The following is a 17063-nucleotide window of genomic DNA, read 5'->3' as shown; positions in this document are numbered from 1 at the left end:
GATTTTTTTTCCCCCTTTAATTTCTTGTCTGTCTTGCTGGGCAGCAGAACATTCTTTTCAGTATTTATTGATGTATAATGTCTTTCTGACCGAGAATTCTAACACACGTTCTATAGATTCTAAATCAAAAGGTTAAAGACACATGTTTATAGAAAATCTTCTCTTTCTAAAATGAATTTAGTAATGGTGAAAAATGCTTCACTGTCAAGCCTGCAAAGTGAAATTCACCACCACTGAAGAAGTGTGGCAGGAGAGGTGGTTTTCAGCATAAGCTTTCCTTTGTAGTAACCCATCCATGAGCCATACTGTTCTGGAGAGATCGCTGTTGTGTCTGAGACGTAGGATAGACCAGATATAGTCATGGACCAAGGCCATGTTTTGAATGGACTTTTGAACAATGAGGGATGAAACAGGAGCATTTTATTACTTGGAGGAAGCTGTGGCCTAATTTCCTTCCACACCTTGCTTTCCAATGAGAGTTGGTATTTTTTTCTAGGCCTCAGAGGTCATGAGGTATTGGACTTTTAAAACTGCTACATTATGACTTAGCCTCATAGCTTTTGCTATAATTTTTGAATCTTCTGCAAACTTAGTTTCTCTCCTTCCAAGACATAGACAGTGTAAATATTGTGGTAAAATAACATATTAAGTATAGTACAAGGTGTAGAACAAGTAATGTGATATTAAGAAAGGGTAAATTTACAGCAAGATCTATATAAGCATGGAACAGTTTGTCAGAAAGGTGGAAATCTTGTTGCTAGAGACTCTTAAAACTGGATGGGGCAAAGCACTAGGAATTATACTGTGCTATAGGGAATAGTCCTGCAAACTGGCAGCAGTTCTGTTTGTCAGACACATAGATGAACATAATTTGTTGGGGAAGAGTCAACATGGTTTTTGTAAAGGGAAATCATGCCTCACCAGTCTGCTACAATTCTTTGAGGGGGTCAACAAGCATGTGGACAAGGGCGATCCAGTGGATATAGTGTACTTAGATTTTCAGAAAGCCTTTGACAAGGTCCATCACCAAAGGTTCTTAAGCAAAGTAAGCTGTCATTGGATAAAAGGGTAGGTCCTTTCATGGATTGGTAACTGGTGAAAAGATAGGAAACAAAGGGTAGGAATAAATGGTCACTATTCACCTCTCTCCATTCTGAAAAAACTGGTGTCCCTCATGGGATCTGTACTAGGACCAGTCCTATTCAACATATTCCTAAATGATCTGGAAAAAGGGGTAAACGGTGAGGTGTCAAAATTTGCAGATGATACAAAATTGCTCAAGATAGTTAAGTCCCAGGCAGACTGCGAAGAGCTACAAAAGGATCTCTCAAAACTGGGTGACTGAGCAACAAAATGGCAGATGAAATTCAATGCTGATAAATGCAAAGTAATGCACATTGGAAAACATAATCCCAACTATACATATAAAATGATGGGGTCTAAATTGGCTGTTACCACTCAAGAAAGATCTTGGAATCATTGTGGATAGTTCTCTGAAACATCCACTCAATGTGCAGCGGCAGTCAAAAAAGCAAACAGAATGTTGGGAATCATTAAGTAAGGGATAGATGAGACCGAAAATATGCTGCGTGCAGATGTGGTTATCCCATCTCAAAAAAGATGTATTGAAATTGGAAAAGGGTTCAGAAAAGGGCAACAAATGTGATCAGGTGTATGGAACAGCTGCCATATGAGGAGAGATTGATAAGACTGGGACTTTTCAGCTTGGAAAAGAGACAACTAAGGGGGGATATGATAGAGCTATATACAATCATGACTGATGTGGAGAAAGTAAATAAGGAAGTTATTTACTCCTTCTCATAACACAAGAACCAGTGGTCACCAAATGAAATTAATAGGCAGCAGGTTTAAAACAAACAAAAGGAAGTATTTTTTCACACAACGCACAGTCAGTCTATGGAACTCTTTGCCAGAGGATGTTGTGAAGGCCAAGCCTATAACCAGATTCAAAAGAGAACTAGATGAATTCATGGAGGATAGGTCCATCAATGGCTATTAGCCAGGATGGGCAGGGATGGTGTCCCTAGCCTCTGTTTGCCAGAAGCTGGGAATGGGCGACGGGGGATGGATCCCTTGATGATTACCTGTTCTGTTCATTCCCTCTGGGGCACTGGGCATTGGTCACTGTCAGAAGAAAGGATACTAGGACAGATGGACTTTGGGTCAGACCCAGTTTGGTCGTTGTTATGTTTATCTAAATAGATGTGATATAAGCATGGTATAAATGCAAATATCTCTGATCTCCTACATGGCCAAAGAATTCTTACTTTTTCTTTGGCAGTGGTGCCTCCGGTTGATCACATGGTATCATACTCTTAAGAATCAGTCCCACAATAATGACCTTCCAATGGTTTCTGCACTTGATTGACAGAATTGCCTATGAAATGTAGGTGTAGAATGATAGACAGTAGTTGCATCAGTGTAGAAAATTTGCACAAACAGCCTTACGTATAAAGCCTTGTTGCTTTTCTGAGCTCATGTTTCTTACCTACACCCACCACTGTTGCAATACTACAAAGTTCAACTCTGTTTGTTTTTACTTTATAATTGTGCTGGCCAGTTTGTAAGGGCAGGCCCTAAGGAACAGAGCACTCCATGCCTTTCATGGAGATTTTGAGTGAATGTAGCTGAGGGTATGTTAACACTGCAAAAAACAAACAAAAAAACCTGCAGCGGGACATCTCAGAGCCCGGGTTAACTGACTCAGGCTTGTGCTTTGGGATAAAAATAGCCATGTGGATGTTTGGGCTTGGACTCTGAAACCCAACCAAGGTTGTGTGTTTCAGAGTCTGGGCTCCAGCCTGAGCCCAAACATCTGTGTTGCTATTTTGAGCCCCATAGTGCTAGCCTTGTGAGCCTGGGTCAGTTGACCCAGGCTTTGAGACTCGTTGCTGCTACTCTTTTTTGCAGTGTAGACATTTCCTGAGTGTCTCGAAGCAGAGAGACCTTAAAGGTCATTCTTGTCAGCCTCCAGGACTTACAAACTGGCCAGCACAATTATAAAGTAAAAACAAACAGGTCTGGGCTCTTTATAGAATGGGCTACAGTGAGTGGCAAAGAGGAGCTATTAAATGATCAACATGTCACTCCTGCTCTCTGGGATCTTGAATATTTTGAATAATATAGTGGTAGATGCAGTGGAGAAGGGCATCAATAGGAGTGTGTTTGAAAGCCATTTTCTGTCTCCTGTTAGGCTGTGCAGGAGCAACACAGCTGGTTGACTGATAGCATGCAGTGCTTCCATAATGATCTAAGAACAGATAGTCCTTCTGTAGATTGGTGCAGGTCACAGAACAGTGTTGGCTGTCCTCCAATTAAAAGGGTATAGGGAACAGTGCTGGGTGTTCCAGGCAGATCTGACAGAAGTTATTAATTGGGTCTTCCTATATATCAGCCCCTTCCCAAGAATACAGGGGTATTAACTGGAGTTGAGATATAAATTTCCGATATCAAGACAATATTACACCTCTACCTCGATATAACGCTGTCCTCGGGAACCAAAAAATCTTACCGTGTTATAGGTGAAACCGCGTTATATTGAACTTGCTTTGATCCATCGGAGTGCGCAGCCCCACCCCCCTGGATTCGTGTTATATCGGGTTGCGTTATATCGAGGTAGAGGTGTATTTTGTGTCTCTGAAATGTTTAATGATCATCACCATCTGTTTCATTTGCACAAAAATCTCATTGAAAATACTTGCTGTCTCTTTTTTAATTCTGTCCCCATAATACGAGAACAAATGGTCACTTGAGGAAATTTACAACAAACAAAGGATAGGCTTATATTTCAGATGGGATGATTCTGCAAATTTACCCTCATGAGTAATCTTGACTCTCACATTTCAATTGAAATAAGTGAGATAACTTCAGCACCTAGGGACTGTGACAATAAGAATTGTACAAATACCTGAGATACATGGGTGACCTAGGAGCATTGAGTTTGGGCCCATAGTGCCTAGTCAGCCTGTAGTTTGTGGTTGAAGATCAAGGTTAAGCACTGTACCTGCATATTAACAAGGGCTGAATAATTTTGTCACCAATTATATTTATATCTGTTCACTTTACATCAAAGAATGTTTTGTACTTTCGTACATAAGCGTACTGCTGCAGGAGCCAGGAAGGAGTCCCCTATCTCCTGTACAGGGTTACACAACTGTTTCAGTGTACTTCAGGGAACTTCCACCATTCCTGAAACTATAGGTATGAATCACAGCCACAGATGGGATACCAGACCTACTGAACCACTGTGATGCTTTGGGGTTCAACTCAGACCAGTAAGGGGTTGTCATCACCTGCCCTGCAACTTTGGGTGCCTTTAAATGGTGTGCTGCTGTGGCTCACAGCCTGGACACCAGCAGCCCACATATAAGCAGAAGGGCATCCGGAGTTGCCGGGCAGGTGGTGACACAACCACTTACTGGTCTGGGTTGAACCCCAAGCACCACATTGGCTTAGTTGAACAGGATTTACATGCACCTTGCTCTTTAACTGACGTTTACACATTAAGCACTGGTAAAATAGCTTGTGATTCTCAAGTGAGAAGTCTGGGAACAGTTAAAGGTTATAGTTTTATTATTTTCCATTTATTTTGGGAAGGAAATAGAGCAAAGGGAAGCGTAAAGATGAGTAAGCAGCAGAAAAGGCAGGAGGAGCAAAGAAACGTGCTGAGCTCATCAGGAAGCAATTAGAAGAGCTGTGTATACGGGGGGTCTGTCAGCAGCCACTCAGAGGAAATCTGAGTGTGGTGGTCATGCTGCACTTGTATGCTATGGGGCACTTGCTCCAAATGGGGGTCAGAGGGGATCCCTTTTTCTCCTGCAGGGTATGCAGGAGACCAAGCAGATGGCTTCCCTAGATGCCTCAGAAATGGAGAAAGGTACAGAGCTGTGGAGGCTGGCGTGGAAAAGGCTGCTGGGGAAGCAAGATGGGTAGAGCTGGAGGCCAGGTGTCAGAGAGTGGCAATAGCGCTGGAGCAGTCTGACCAGGACAGATGCAGCCAGCTCGAACAGAAGAGGGTCAAGTCATACCCGTGGGACCCAGGAGGAAGGACATAATGGTGCGCCTGATTGGATACTAGCAGACTAACAGATGTGGGTGTGATAGAGCCCGTTGTTCTGCCTGTAGCATGAGTCATTATGGACACTAAAGGTTCTTCTGGGTTCTGACTGTGGAAATGTGGGAAATGTCTTTTCTTGGTGTGTGTTCTGTAATAATGTAACCAGTTTGAGCCCGAGGGCTCAGGTACAAGATTGCAATAGCCAGACTCAGTGGTCAAGGAGGTAAACCCTCACTGAGGAAACTGAGTCAGTGTTGAGTGGGGCTGTGGCCAGGGTTTGCTAGGAGCAGTGGGACTCTAGCACAACTAGCAAAGCAGAGGGGGAAAAGTAGGGAAACTGAGCCACAGCTGGAAGGTACTGTGGTCCAAAATATTGTGTATAGAGAGAGGCTGGCACAGCTACGGATAGCTATGGGCCAAAACTCCACTAGGAGCCGGGCAGACGCAGGGTGGTAAGTAGGGTGACCAGCTGTCCCGATTTTATAGGGACAGTCCCGATATATGGGGCTCGGTCTTATGTAGGCGCCTATTACCTCCCACCCCGTCCCGATTTTTATACTTGCTGTCTGGTCACCCTAGTGGTAACACCTCTAGGGTTCTGGCACTTCGGTTATTGTCCTGGGTGACCCAGATGGGTACTATGTCAATATCAGGGGGGAAGGTGTGACAGCGGCCCATTTACGGTTCATTACTGTGTCAGTAACACTTGTCAGGCCTGACATGCTACACCTAACACACTGTTGATATAATCTGTATCTAAAAGGTGTCATGTAAGGTATCCTATACAAACTGCCATCATGCTGACCCTAAAAATTCTTGTGTGATGTATGTATGGGGTGTATACAAAGATTTACTAGATTAGAATTCCTCACATAGAGTTAATGCATAAATTTCACATGCTATTAATCACCAGTGTGTCCCAGGCTTTCATAAAAGACCTAACTCAATATACTTTTATAGTACAGTATTACTGTACACAATCAGTTGGTTCAACTGCTTATCATTTGATGTTCAGACCCACTGTCTCTATTATCCAGAGGCTCTCTCCCTCATTTGCTAGTTGGATGGCTTTATTTACTTTGCATGTATGTGTTCCCTCATTGTGTCTGCCTGACAACCGTGCTGGTCAGACAAGCAAATACACGTTCCATTGTCTAAGGCAGACTACTGATGCGTTCCTTACCAAACACATTTTAAGAATATAATTCTAGCACATATCCATAACTCTGTGTACACACCTCGTATATACATCTCACAAGAATTTTTGGGAGTTAGCTGTTTGTATATTATACAGATTATGACAACAGTGTGTTAGATGTAGTGAGTGTGTCAGGCCTGACGAGTTACCTACACAGAGTACTGAACCACTCATGGACCTCTGTGTCACAACCACTGACCAGCCTGTATGGCAAATCTTATGTTCCTATGTAGAGTATGTATCGTGAGGAAGCAGAAATAAGTGCCTGATGTTGTAGTTTATGATGGGCACAGTGAGTGCCAGCTCTCTTAATTTAATGATAGATCCTTTAACTTGCTTGCTGAGCACCTAAAACCCTCCTTAAAAGAAAACAAAAACAGATATGCCAAAACCACCAGACAGCACAAGATGCATGGCATTTTTTTCAGTACCAGAATGACTTCTGTTCATAATGTGATCTTGATCATGTCACATCACATTTAAATTACACAGAAGGCAATGTATTTTTACTTTCTGTATGTATACTCTAGTTTTCCATATTTTCATATGTATCTTATAAACGGAAATCTAAATGAAAGACTATAAATGTGTCAAAAGAGATTTTTTTTTTTTGACTGGTTTGGATAGCTATTAGTAGTAAGTGTGCAAAGAACTTATTGAGGAAATGCTCTCCCCTCCCCCCCCCCATTGTTTTTCTAAAAAAAAAAAAAAAAAGTGTTCAATAATCAGACCCCCTGTTAATAGAGATCTACATACTGCAGTTCTATCTAGCCTTAGAAGACTGCTTACTGAAAATTAAGTATTGTAACTATCCCATGTGCTAATATTCTACCTATCACCAGGTCTCTGTAGTTTGTGTGCAGCTTTCATTTTATGACACTGGAATTCTTGCTGCATTATTTAGGTGGGTTTGGGTTACAGCCTCATTTGGTGGGATTAGCTTCTGACAAGTTCCAAAGATGATAGTATTGCTTTTTGTATGCAGTCCTTGTTTATCTTTGTGTGCAATCTCATTTGCCTGAATGCTTTATGTGGACCTCTGCATATTGGGCATATTAATCCTCTGAGTTTATTATTATTGTTTTTATAAAAATTATTTGCTATTACCTCTTTTTAATTTTTAAATCCCTTTCCAACCCTGGTATATATTGTTAGAATAACGACTTTACCTTTGGCTACCAAAAGCATGCACAGGAGGACCAATCCCTGCAGAAACTTCTTGTAATCGTTCCTTTAGATAATTTGACTTTTAATATTTTTTTGTCATAGTCATGATTTTTTTCACTCCCTAATTTGTCCAAGCCTTCTCAGTTCCAGCTGACATTCATATTGTCTTCCTTCCTTCCGCAGCTGTGGTGATGTTGGCAGCAGCTTGTTAATCTTTTTTCCTCTCCCACAAACTGCTTTCGGTTGCAGATTACAATGTGCTGAGCTGCTTTTGTGTTGGGTACAGTTTAAATGCCAGCCATTCAAATTCATTTTTATTCCCTACACACTCTTCTGATTCATGTGAAACATGTTTCCTAATACATGTTAATTTGTCTTTGTAAGACTGAAGGGTCTCATTGTTTTCTTTATTAGCTAAAGTTACAAATCAGTTTGCCTCCTGTACTGCAAAAGGCTTTTATTCTTTGAAGACAATAGAACCCAAATTGGAATCTCCTCTTCTTCTTTTTGCTGTTTTCCATCTTCCTCTTTCCCTCAGTCTAAGTAATGTTGCTCTGAGATATACCAACCTTGCATAAGGGCAAACTGTTAATACAGCATGTTATGACTAAACCCAATACAGACATATAAATTATTAGGTTTTTATACATATTTAAAGAATTTTCCATGATCTTTTAGAGAGGACTTGAGAGATCTGAGTTCAGTTCTCTGCTCCCCCATAGATTTCATATCTGACCTTGGGAAAGTCACTTATTCTGTCGGTGCCTCCATTCCCCATCTGTAAAATTGAGAGAATACTACTTTTTTATCTTACAGAGGTGTGATGAGGAGAAATACATTAGATTGTGAGCTGCTGAGATGCTACAATAATGGGGGGGCAAACAGGAGATTGTAGCATTCTCTTCTTATAGCAATTCTGATAGTAGACTTCTAAGTGAACAGTTCTATAGTGTGATCTCAAACCATACATTTCTCTGCCCATTTAGGGTACATCTGCACAGCACACTAATCCCGGGTCTTTGTGACCTGCATCTGCAAACTCAGTGTTTCCAAAGTCCTGCTTGAGCAGCCACGCTGAATTGGAAACCTGGGCCTCACAACTATGCTGACATGTCCAGGCTGCTCTACACAGACCTGAGTCTCAACTTCAGCTTCTGTGGGCATATACTATTGTATCCCAGGGTTCCTACCACCTTCATCAACTGTAGATGCTTTAGGGTTTGTTTCATAGTGGGTTGTAGGAGAACTTATCTGTCCATCCATCTGACGGTGACCAGAAGCGTTTGGGTGGTTTTAGCATGCCAACACATCCAGCTGATCCGTTTTGTGTCCACATGCTCCTAGTAAGCAGAACCATCAAAACCGTCTCCAACCCAATGGAAGAACTTCTACACCTCATTCTTTCAGTCCTGTTTTGGGAAACAGGTGGCACATCTGTGAGACGCTGGTGGACATGTCAGTGACCAGTTTTTGAATTGCCGAAGACACTTCTTGGAGAGAATTGCTGAGATGTCAGCTGTGACCCAGCTGATGCTGCTCATGCCTGTTGTCTTAGCTATGTGTTCTCCCTGTGCAGACCAGCGCTTCTGGAGTGGGGCCATACCCACAGACTTGTGGGATTGCATCATTATGCAGACCTGGCATGACCAACTGTAGGTCCAGAATTTTTCCACGAAGAAGCAGTTGTTTCTGGAAGCTTTATCTCTTGCCTCTACCCTCCAGCATCAAGGCACCCACCTAAGGGTGTCCGTGCCAGTCCAGAAGCAGGTCACTATAGCCACCTTGAAGCTGGCTACCTCAGACTGCTACAGGTCCATGGCTAATCAATTTGGAGTTGGCAAATCAACTGTGGGATTGATTGTGGCAGAGGTTTGTGAGATGATCAGGACTGTGATGAACCCAGAGAGGGTGGTCATAGCAAAAGTTCCTGAAATTATTGCTGGATCTGAGAGAATGGGCTTTCCAAAGTGCGCTGGGGCCATTGATGGGACTCGTGCCTATAGTTTGCCCTCCACAAGGAGCACATTCATGGCCACAAACATGGGATGCACTGGCAGGGTGCATGATGCCAGGATTTTCCAGAGATTGAAACTTTAGCTTCATGGAGAAGCTGGGACATTATTCCCACCCAATGACACTGTTATAAGGGGAGTCACTGTCCCCACTGTTGTCCTAGAGGATGCTGCTTACCCCTTGTTGCCATGGCTATGAAACCATATAGTGGTTTCAGAGAACCTGGCAAAAGAAGGTTCAGCTACACACTCAGTAGCTGTAGGATGGTGGTGGAATGTGCATTTGGCAGTTTGAAATCCCGTTGTCACAGCCTTCTAAATCATTTAGATGGCAGTGTCATCAATGCAGTCCACATTATTGTGGCTTCTTGTATCCTGCAGCATGTCTGCGCAAACATGGGGGGGGGAATGTTTTTACCAGGAGTGGATTCAAGACACTGCTGGATTTCTGAACAGATATGCAAAGCACAGCCAGACTGGGCACTTGTCATGACAGGGGCTGGATCCACATGTGCAACAGAAATCTGGGATGCTTTGGGCTCCCACATAATGAGTTTGCATGGTCCCATGCATGAAGAGCAATGAAATGGTATTTGAGGCTTTGCTGTGTAGGGCATGGGGCAGCTGTGGGAAGATATTTGTCAATGTGTTGTATTAGATATTGTGAATTTTGTAAACATTTTCATAAAATGTATAACATCAACATTTTTCACCAATACTGGCCATGGACTACAACTCAGTTTATGGATTATTGTGATGACAGTTTGTAAATTTGGGTTGTGAGCGTTACTGAGAATGGATGTGTAATGACATTCATTAAAGTCTGTGACACCTCTAACATTACAATAGCAAATTTTATTATATGTAGCCTTGAAATGGCCAGCTATTCCTGGGTGTCGGTTGTCTCTCTATTCTCCTTGGGCTTTCTGGTCATTTTGTATGTGTGGGCTGCAACTGTATTAGTGTATAAATGCACAGGGTACATTTATCTGTTCCATTTGCTATTGTTCATTGCCCCTGACATGATCCAGCCACCCCCTGAGTTGTCCAAATGATGCATAGCCTACAGGGCACGATAGTGTGGAGGGGACTCGCTGTGGCACAGGAGCTGAAGGTGGCACTGGAGCCTGCAGCCTGGCAGTGATGAGTGCAAGTAACTGCCCACAGTTCCTGCTGTGCTCTGTCTTCCTCCCTCAACCAGCAGTCATGCTCCAGGAATTTGTCCATCAATTTCTCCTCGCACTTTGTAGCCTCTTTCTCTCCTCCCATCTTTCATCTGTATCCTTTTGATATGCCATTTGGTCCTTCCGGAATTCTGTGTACTGATTTGTTTCATGTAGCAGCTCTCCTGTCAGCTCATCTCATTCTTTCTCCTTGCTTGCAGTAGGTTGGCCCACACTTCCAGGCTCCTGATGCCGTGTGTTTGCCCTGTGTGGAGGTGGAAGGCCTTGAAAGGAAGGGGAAGGGGCGGGGGGGGGGGGGAGGGGAAAGAGAGCACATTGTCTGACCGTGGTTTTAAAAAAAAAAAGTACATTTCCCACGGCATGAAAGGGGCTGCTTTAATTAAAGGTCAAAAATGATACTTTATCAATGGGCTGTATTTTATTCACACACCACGCTGGAGACTTCAGTCTTTTGGAATAGGTAGGAGGAAAAACAGCATAATAAAGATAATGGATTTCAAGAAGGCAGACTTCAGCAAATTCATGGAGTTAGTAGGTAAGCTCCCATGGGAAGCAAGTCTAAGGGGAAAAACAGTTCAAGAGAGTTGGTAGTTTTTCAGAGAGACATTAGTAAGGGCAAACTATCCCACTGCAGAGGAAAGGTAGGAAATATGACAAGAGACCACCCTGGCTTAACCTAGGCGATCTTCAATTATCTGAAACTCAAAAAAGTTTGAGTGGAAACTAGGTCAAAGGACAAATATATACACAAAATTAGAAAGGCCAAGGCACAAAATGAGATTGAACTTGCCAGAGACATAAAGGGTAACAAAAAAGCATTCTACAAATACGTTGGAAGCAAGACGAAGACCAAGGACAGGGTAGGCTCATTACTCAATGAGGGAGGAGAAACAATAACCGGAAATGGCAGAAATGCCAATGACTTTTTTGTTTCCATTTTCACCAAAAAGGTTGGTGGTGATTGGACATCTAACATAGTGAATATCAGTGAAAATGAGGTAGGATCAGAGGCTAAAATAGAGAAAGAACAAGTTAAAAATTACTTAGGGCAGGTCTTCACTACAGGGGGGGGGTCAATTTAAGATACGCAAATTCAGCTACGCGAATAGCGTAGCTGAATTCGGCATATCGGAGCCGACTTACCCCGCTGTGAGGACGGCGGCAAAATCGACCTCCGCGGCTCCCCGTTGACGGCGCTTACTCCTACCTCCGCTGGTGGAGTAAGCGCGTCGATTCGGGGATCGATTGTCGCGTCCTGACGAGACGCGATAATTTGATCCCCGAGAGATCGATTTCTACCCGCCGATTCAGGCGGGTAGTGTAGACCTAGCCTTAGACAAGTTTGATGTCTTCAAATCACCAGGGCCTGATGAAATATACCCTAGAATACTCAAGGAGCTGACTGAGGAGATATCTGAGCCATTAGCAATTATCTTCAAGAAGTCACTGAAGACGAGAGAGATTCCAGAGGATTGGAAAAAGGGCAAATATAGTGCCCCTCTGTAAACAGGGAAATAAGGACAACCCAGGGAACTACAGATAAATCAGCTTAACTGCAGTACCTGGAAAGATAATGGAGCAAATAATTAAGCAATCAGTTTGCAAACACCTAGAACATAAGCTGTAAACTAACAGTCAGCATGGATTTATCAAGAACAAATTGTGTCAAATCAACCTGCTAGCTTTCATTGATAGGGCAACAAGCCTTGTGGCTGGGGGGAAGCAGTAGTTGTGGTGTATCTTGATTTTTAGCTAGGGAAATACCTTATAGTAGCTCCATCTAGGTTGTACGTGCATAACTGATTGGAAAACGGTTCCCTGAGAGTAGTTATCAGTGGCTCACAGTCCAGCTGGAAGGGCGTATTGAGTGGGGTTCAATATCTTCATCAATGATTTAGATTTCAATTTTGTTCTGCTGTTCTGGCTTGTAAATGTTAATTTTCCATAATTTGCAAGTGGTTAAATGCTAGTTTGAATGTTCACATCAGCCTCAATATACTTGTTTAAATGTATTTTGTGCATATGTCTACAAATGAGTAACATGTGAATAAGCCAATTCAGGAATACTAGAAAACTGAAGAAGGTGTGGGGGCTACACAATGTTAAGGATATGTTTCAAGATAGATAATGTTCCTATTGCAATGAGCATTTCCCGTTAGCATAGTTCTGACCCATCTGTGATATTGCCAGTTGTAAGGTTGTGTGAAAGATGGAAACAAGAGTGCAGCTCTTCCCCACCTCCCTACCCCCGCCACTGCTTTGCCATTAACCTCCTTCTCCCCACTCTAGCCTACTTAAACAAGTTCACTGGTACCTGTTGACAGTATGCAGATTAAGATGACTGTGGTTTAAACTAAAACTGAGCTTGCATTGAGTCAATCAATCCACACTTGATCCTGGCAAACACAAGTTGTTCAAAATCCAGTTGTGGAGAACATAAATGTCAAGCTCTCATGGCATATAAAGAATGTTTTGTGCAGAATTTCTGCACAGTTGCAATCCTTGAAGGTGACTTATTGTTCAGTGGCTTGGGGTTTTTGGTGCAGCTGAGGTTCCTATTTTCCTTCACGTAACCATGTGTTCTGTGGTCTTTCATGTCCAGCTGATCCCTACTGGCCTAGATTTGCACTTATTCTGCCTTCAGACAACTTTCAAAAAAATTATTCAGTTGAACACCATATTTTGATGATAATATTTTTCCTTGAGGCATTTGTTTATTGCTTCTTCAAAGGCAATTGGTTTAAAAACTTAAAGCACACTCATTCTTCATCAGTAAGGCTTTCTCTTTCAGCTCTTTGCCAGCACCATTAAACTCCATTAAAATAACTATATTAGAAGAGGTCTTCCAAATGACTGAAAATATAGGTGTAAGTGTCTGCACTAAGCACAAAAGGTGTAGTGCATGAGCATATCAGGCTCTAAAGGTTTATAGATGTCGAAAATACAAAAATAACATGTCTAAAAAGTACATTTTGGCTTGTGATTGGTGTAATTTCAGAGTTTTCAGTGCAGCTGTTAAAGAATAATAGTGTTGTCTTGTTTGTCTAATTCGACACCTATATTTAAAATAGGTTGCAGAGCAGCTTTTTGCATTGTATTAATAGTATTGCATAGTTCTTTAGAAGCTGGTGTTTTAAACCTCTTTGGTTTGGTTTCTCATTGTCAAGCCAAATAGGTACTATATGTGGTGTGACGTTAGAGTGCAATGGTCACACTCCAATATTTTTAAAATCCCCTGCAGTCTACCTTGTGCTATGTAGCTCCCGAGCTAGCAGTAAGCAGCTACTGGAGAGTAACCACCATCGCATGGATTCTGCAAGTTTAGCTCTCCATGTATATTTTAATCTATTTAAAAAGCAAAACCAAAAATTCTCTATCCTGTCTGAGTGGGAATTTGCTTTTTCTCTTTTCTCCAGTGTTCCAGAATAGCACCTCTCATGGTAGTGACTTCTTTGTCTTCCCTTCACAGCCTGTAGTGACCATTATCATGGTAGGATTAAATAAACAAATGAACTTCAGAGCAGGGCACACCTAGTTTTGGACTTTGGTTTCTTCTGAGAAATGGTACAAATAAAACCAAATCTGGATCAAACTGTCATCTTTTTGTAAGAGCCTAGAAAATGTTGTGTAGACCTCTGAGCTACTCTATCCTTTTTAACCTTTGGAGGCTAAATATCTAGACCTGATTAAGGAAGTAATAACTACAAAGGATTATTACTATTTTTAAAGAAAACTTTAAAAGGTATCTTATCTGGCATTTCTCATTGTACAGAAAACTGCTTTCTATGCATCGTTCTATCATGACTCCACGAGTCTCAAACCTGGGTCCACAGGGTTCCCCGTTGACTGACATTGTCCTGCTCTTACTCAGCAGCTTGCTACCAACTGACCAAGTAGAGAGACCATGAAACCTGAAGCTACATCTAGAAGGCTGCCATTGGGCTCTGATTGGAGGAATTCCAGAACCTATTTAAATAGGGCTTCCTATTTAAACCCAAAGAAGGAGTGAGACAGGAAGTTGTCCACATAACTGGGTGAATTCCTGTCTGGCAGCTACGTTGAACTCTGCCTTCTCACCTAGTTCCTGAACCCTGCCTTCCTGACTTATCCCTGGATCCTACTTCCCTGCCTTGCTCCTGGTTCCTACTTTCCTGATCTGTTCCTGCCTTGTTCCATTTTCCTGTTCTTGGTCTCTGACTCTGACCCTTGGCTCGACTCTGACCACCCAAGCCCCAGTCATGACAAGTTCTCCCCATTACTTATTAATGGCTAGTACCATACAACTGTTCATAGTCCCCTTTTTCCTGTTGCAATGTGTTGATTTTTTTTTTTTCAAATGAGAATTTTTCCATTTTATACTTTTAGTACAATGGGCCATATTTTTAAAAAGGCATCCTCTTGAGTTTAACTGCAAAGGCATTTAAATTTCTCCACTGTGGACTACTTCTTGTTTCTTGGTTTGATCATTTGAAATAATTAAGGAAACTGATTATAATCAAACACCAGTGTGGCTGCTGATTATCATGCTGTGCTTCTAGCAATCTCATGAGTCTCATAAATGCTTTCCAAGGTGTGTTAAGAGTAGTCTGATTCTGTTTTGTTTTGCTCAAGTAGGTTGAGCAGAATCCTGGGAAAACAGGCATGATGTCAGGTTCTGAGAAAGAGCAAGATGGCAACAGAAGGGTATTTGATTTTTTTAATTTAGGAGTTAGCTGCTGGATGCTCCTGGTGTGTGCTTCATTAGGCTGCCTAATATACATACATTTGCCCAGTCTGCAACGTGCTACGTGCATGCCTCCTGTTTTCGTAGTCATGCCTGAATGCGTTTTACTGAGTTATTTATAAAGATCCAAACTTACTTTAAAGGTCAGAAGTGTTTAATAGGTTTTCACTACATTTTTGTGCTTTGTCAGAGTGGTTTTTTTTTTTTGCTTTAAGAGCTTTTTCTCCATCCATATTAAATCTGTTCCATGTCAACAGCAACACATTTTTATATTTATATATATATATATATATATATATATATATATATATATATATATATATATATATATATATATATATATATATATATATATATATATATATATATTTTTAGGGATTGTATTTTGTGGGTCAGAAAGAGGTGGAACTTTATTTTAATCCAGCAATTTAACATCAACTAACATTTCTGCATAAACACTTCAAAAGTCCAAATGCTTAAGGCTCATATCCTATGAACAATAGTATGTATAACTTTAACCTTGAATAGTACCATGAACGGCCTGTCCCATTTAAGAGAAAAGGGCTACTCCACAGTAGTGAGTGCGATGTACAGTAATTGCTTGCAGGTTCTGGCCCCAAGTATTGTGGTTCTCAAAAGATGGTCTATAAATCGCCATTAGTCCAAGGAGATGGCACACAAAATTTAAATGTTTTTTAAAAGCCTAAGTATTAACAGGAGAGGTGATCCATGGAAAGACCTCTCTCCTGAATCAAACTACGAAATGAAAGCATTGGAGAACAGCTGATGTATACTGTAACTGTCGACTTAGTTACCAGAATGCAAGTAAGGCTTTTGAAGTACAAGAACTAAACATCTATTGTTTCATTTTTCACAGGTTAGACGAGTACCTGGCTCTAGTGGCCATCTTCATAAGACGGAAGATGGGGACTGGGAGTGGAGTGATGATGAGATGGATGAAAAGAGTGAAGAAGGCAAAGCTGCATTTTCTCAAGAAAAGGTAAGTTGTTTTCTACTAACTGCTGATACACTAGCAAAGTAATGTAGTGTTTTCATTTTTTGTGTGAAAAGTATTTCTACAGTATAAAATATACTACAACAGCTAATATCTAACTACTTCTTCTACAGTCAAGAAGAGTAAAAGAAGAGGAGAATACAGAGGTAAATCATCCTTTGTTACTTTACTGCCCCACAATAGCTTGGGTAGGAGGAAATATTGTGATAGCCCCTAAAATTGTAGGGGCCTGATTCTGCAGCCTTTCTGCTGAGTAGTAAATAATTTTGAGTAGGGGTTGAGCATGAAGGTTATGCAGGTGGGCCTGGAGTGATTAACTTATAGCACTCACAGGGTAAAACGGCTAGGAAATTCAAGCAGATTCTGCTCATGCTTTCTAGCTTTGAAGTCTAGTAAAAAATATTGATTTAAAATGAGCAATTTGGCTATTTTTAATGAATCTTCAAAACTGGATCACACTAATTACTACCTTTTCCCTCACACTAATGATGGCTGTTTCTCTGTAGCTGAAATGTCTCCAAAGAATTTTCAGCCTTTTAGAATCTGTATCGGTACTGTGCATAACTGGTAATTAGAATGGTTCATACCATATGCAGTATAATGGTTCAGTACAGTGCTACAATAGAATAGATTGATTCAGTCACCCATAAACACAAAAGAAATACCGTATTAAATGCCATCTTCTTA

The 17063-nt window shown here is 41.4% G+C and overlaps 1 protein-coding gene across 1 annotated transcript in view; it reads left to right on the top strand.

Moving 5' to 3' along the window:
- Positions 1–17063, top strand: part of STK39 (serine/threonine kinase 39) — a 167702-nt gene that overhangs the window by 84371 nt on the left and 66268 nt on the right. Inside the window, exons 11-13 of the mRNA XM_065413496.1 lie at positions 15253–15321; positions 16239–16361; positions 16490–16522. Of these exons, the coding sequence (XP_065269568.1) occupies positions 15253–15321; positions 16239–16361; positions 16490–16522 (225 nt within the window). The remainder of the gene's footprint in view (positions 1–15252; positions 15322–16238; positions 16362–16489; positions 16523–17063) is intronic.

Source organism: Emys orbicularis, chromosome 11 (assembly GCF_028017835.1).
Source record: "Emys orbicularis isolate rEmyOrb1 chromosome 11, rEmyOrb1.hap1, whole genome shotgun sequence".
In the NCBI taxonomy this organism is placed as follows: Eukaryota; Metazoa; Chordata; order Testudines; family Emydidae; genus Emys; species Emys orbicularis.
The sequence above is the reverse complement of the archived record's forward strand: the minus strand, read 5'-3'. Positions and strand labels throughout refer to the sequence as shown.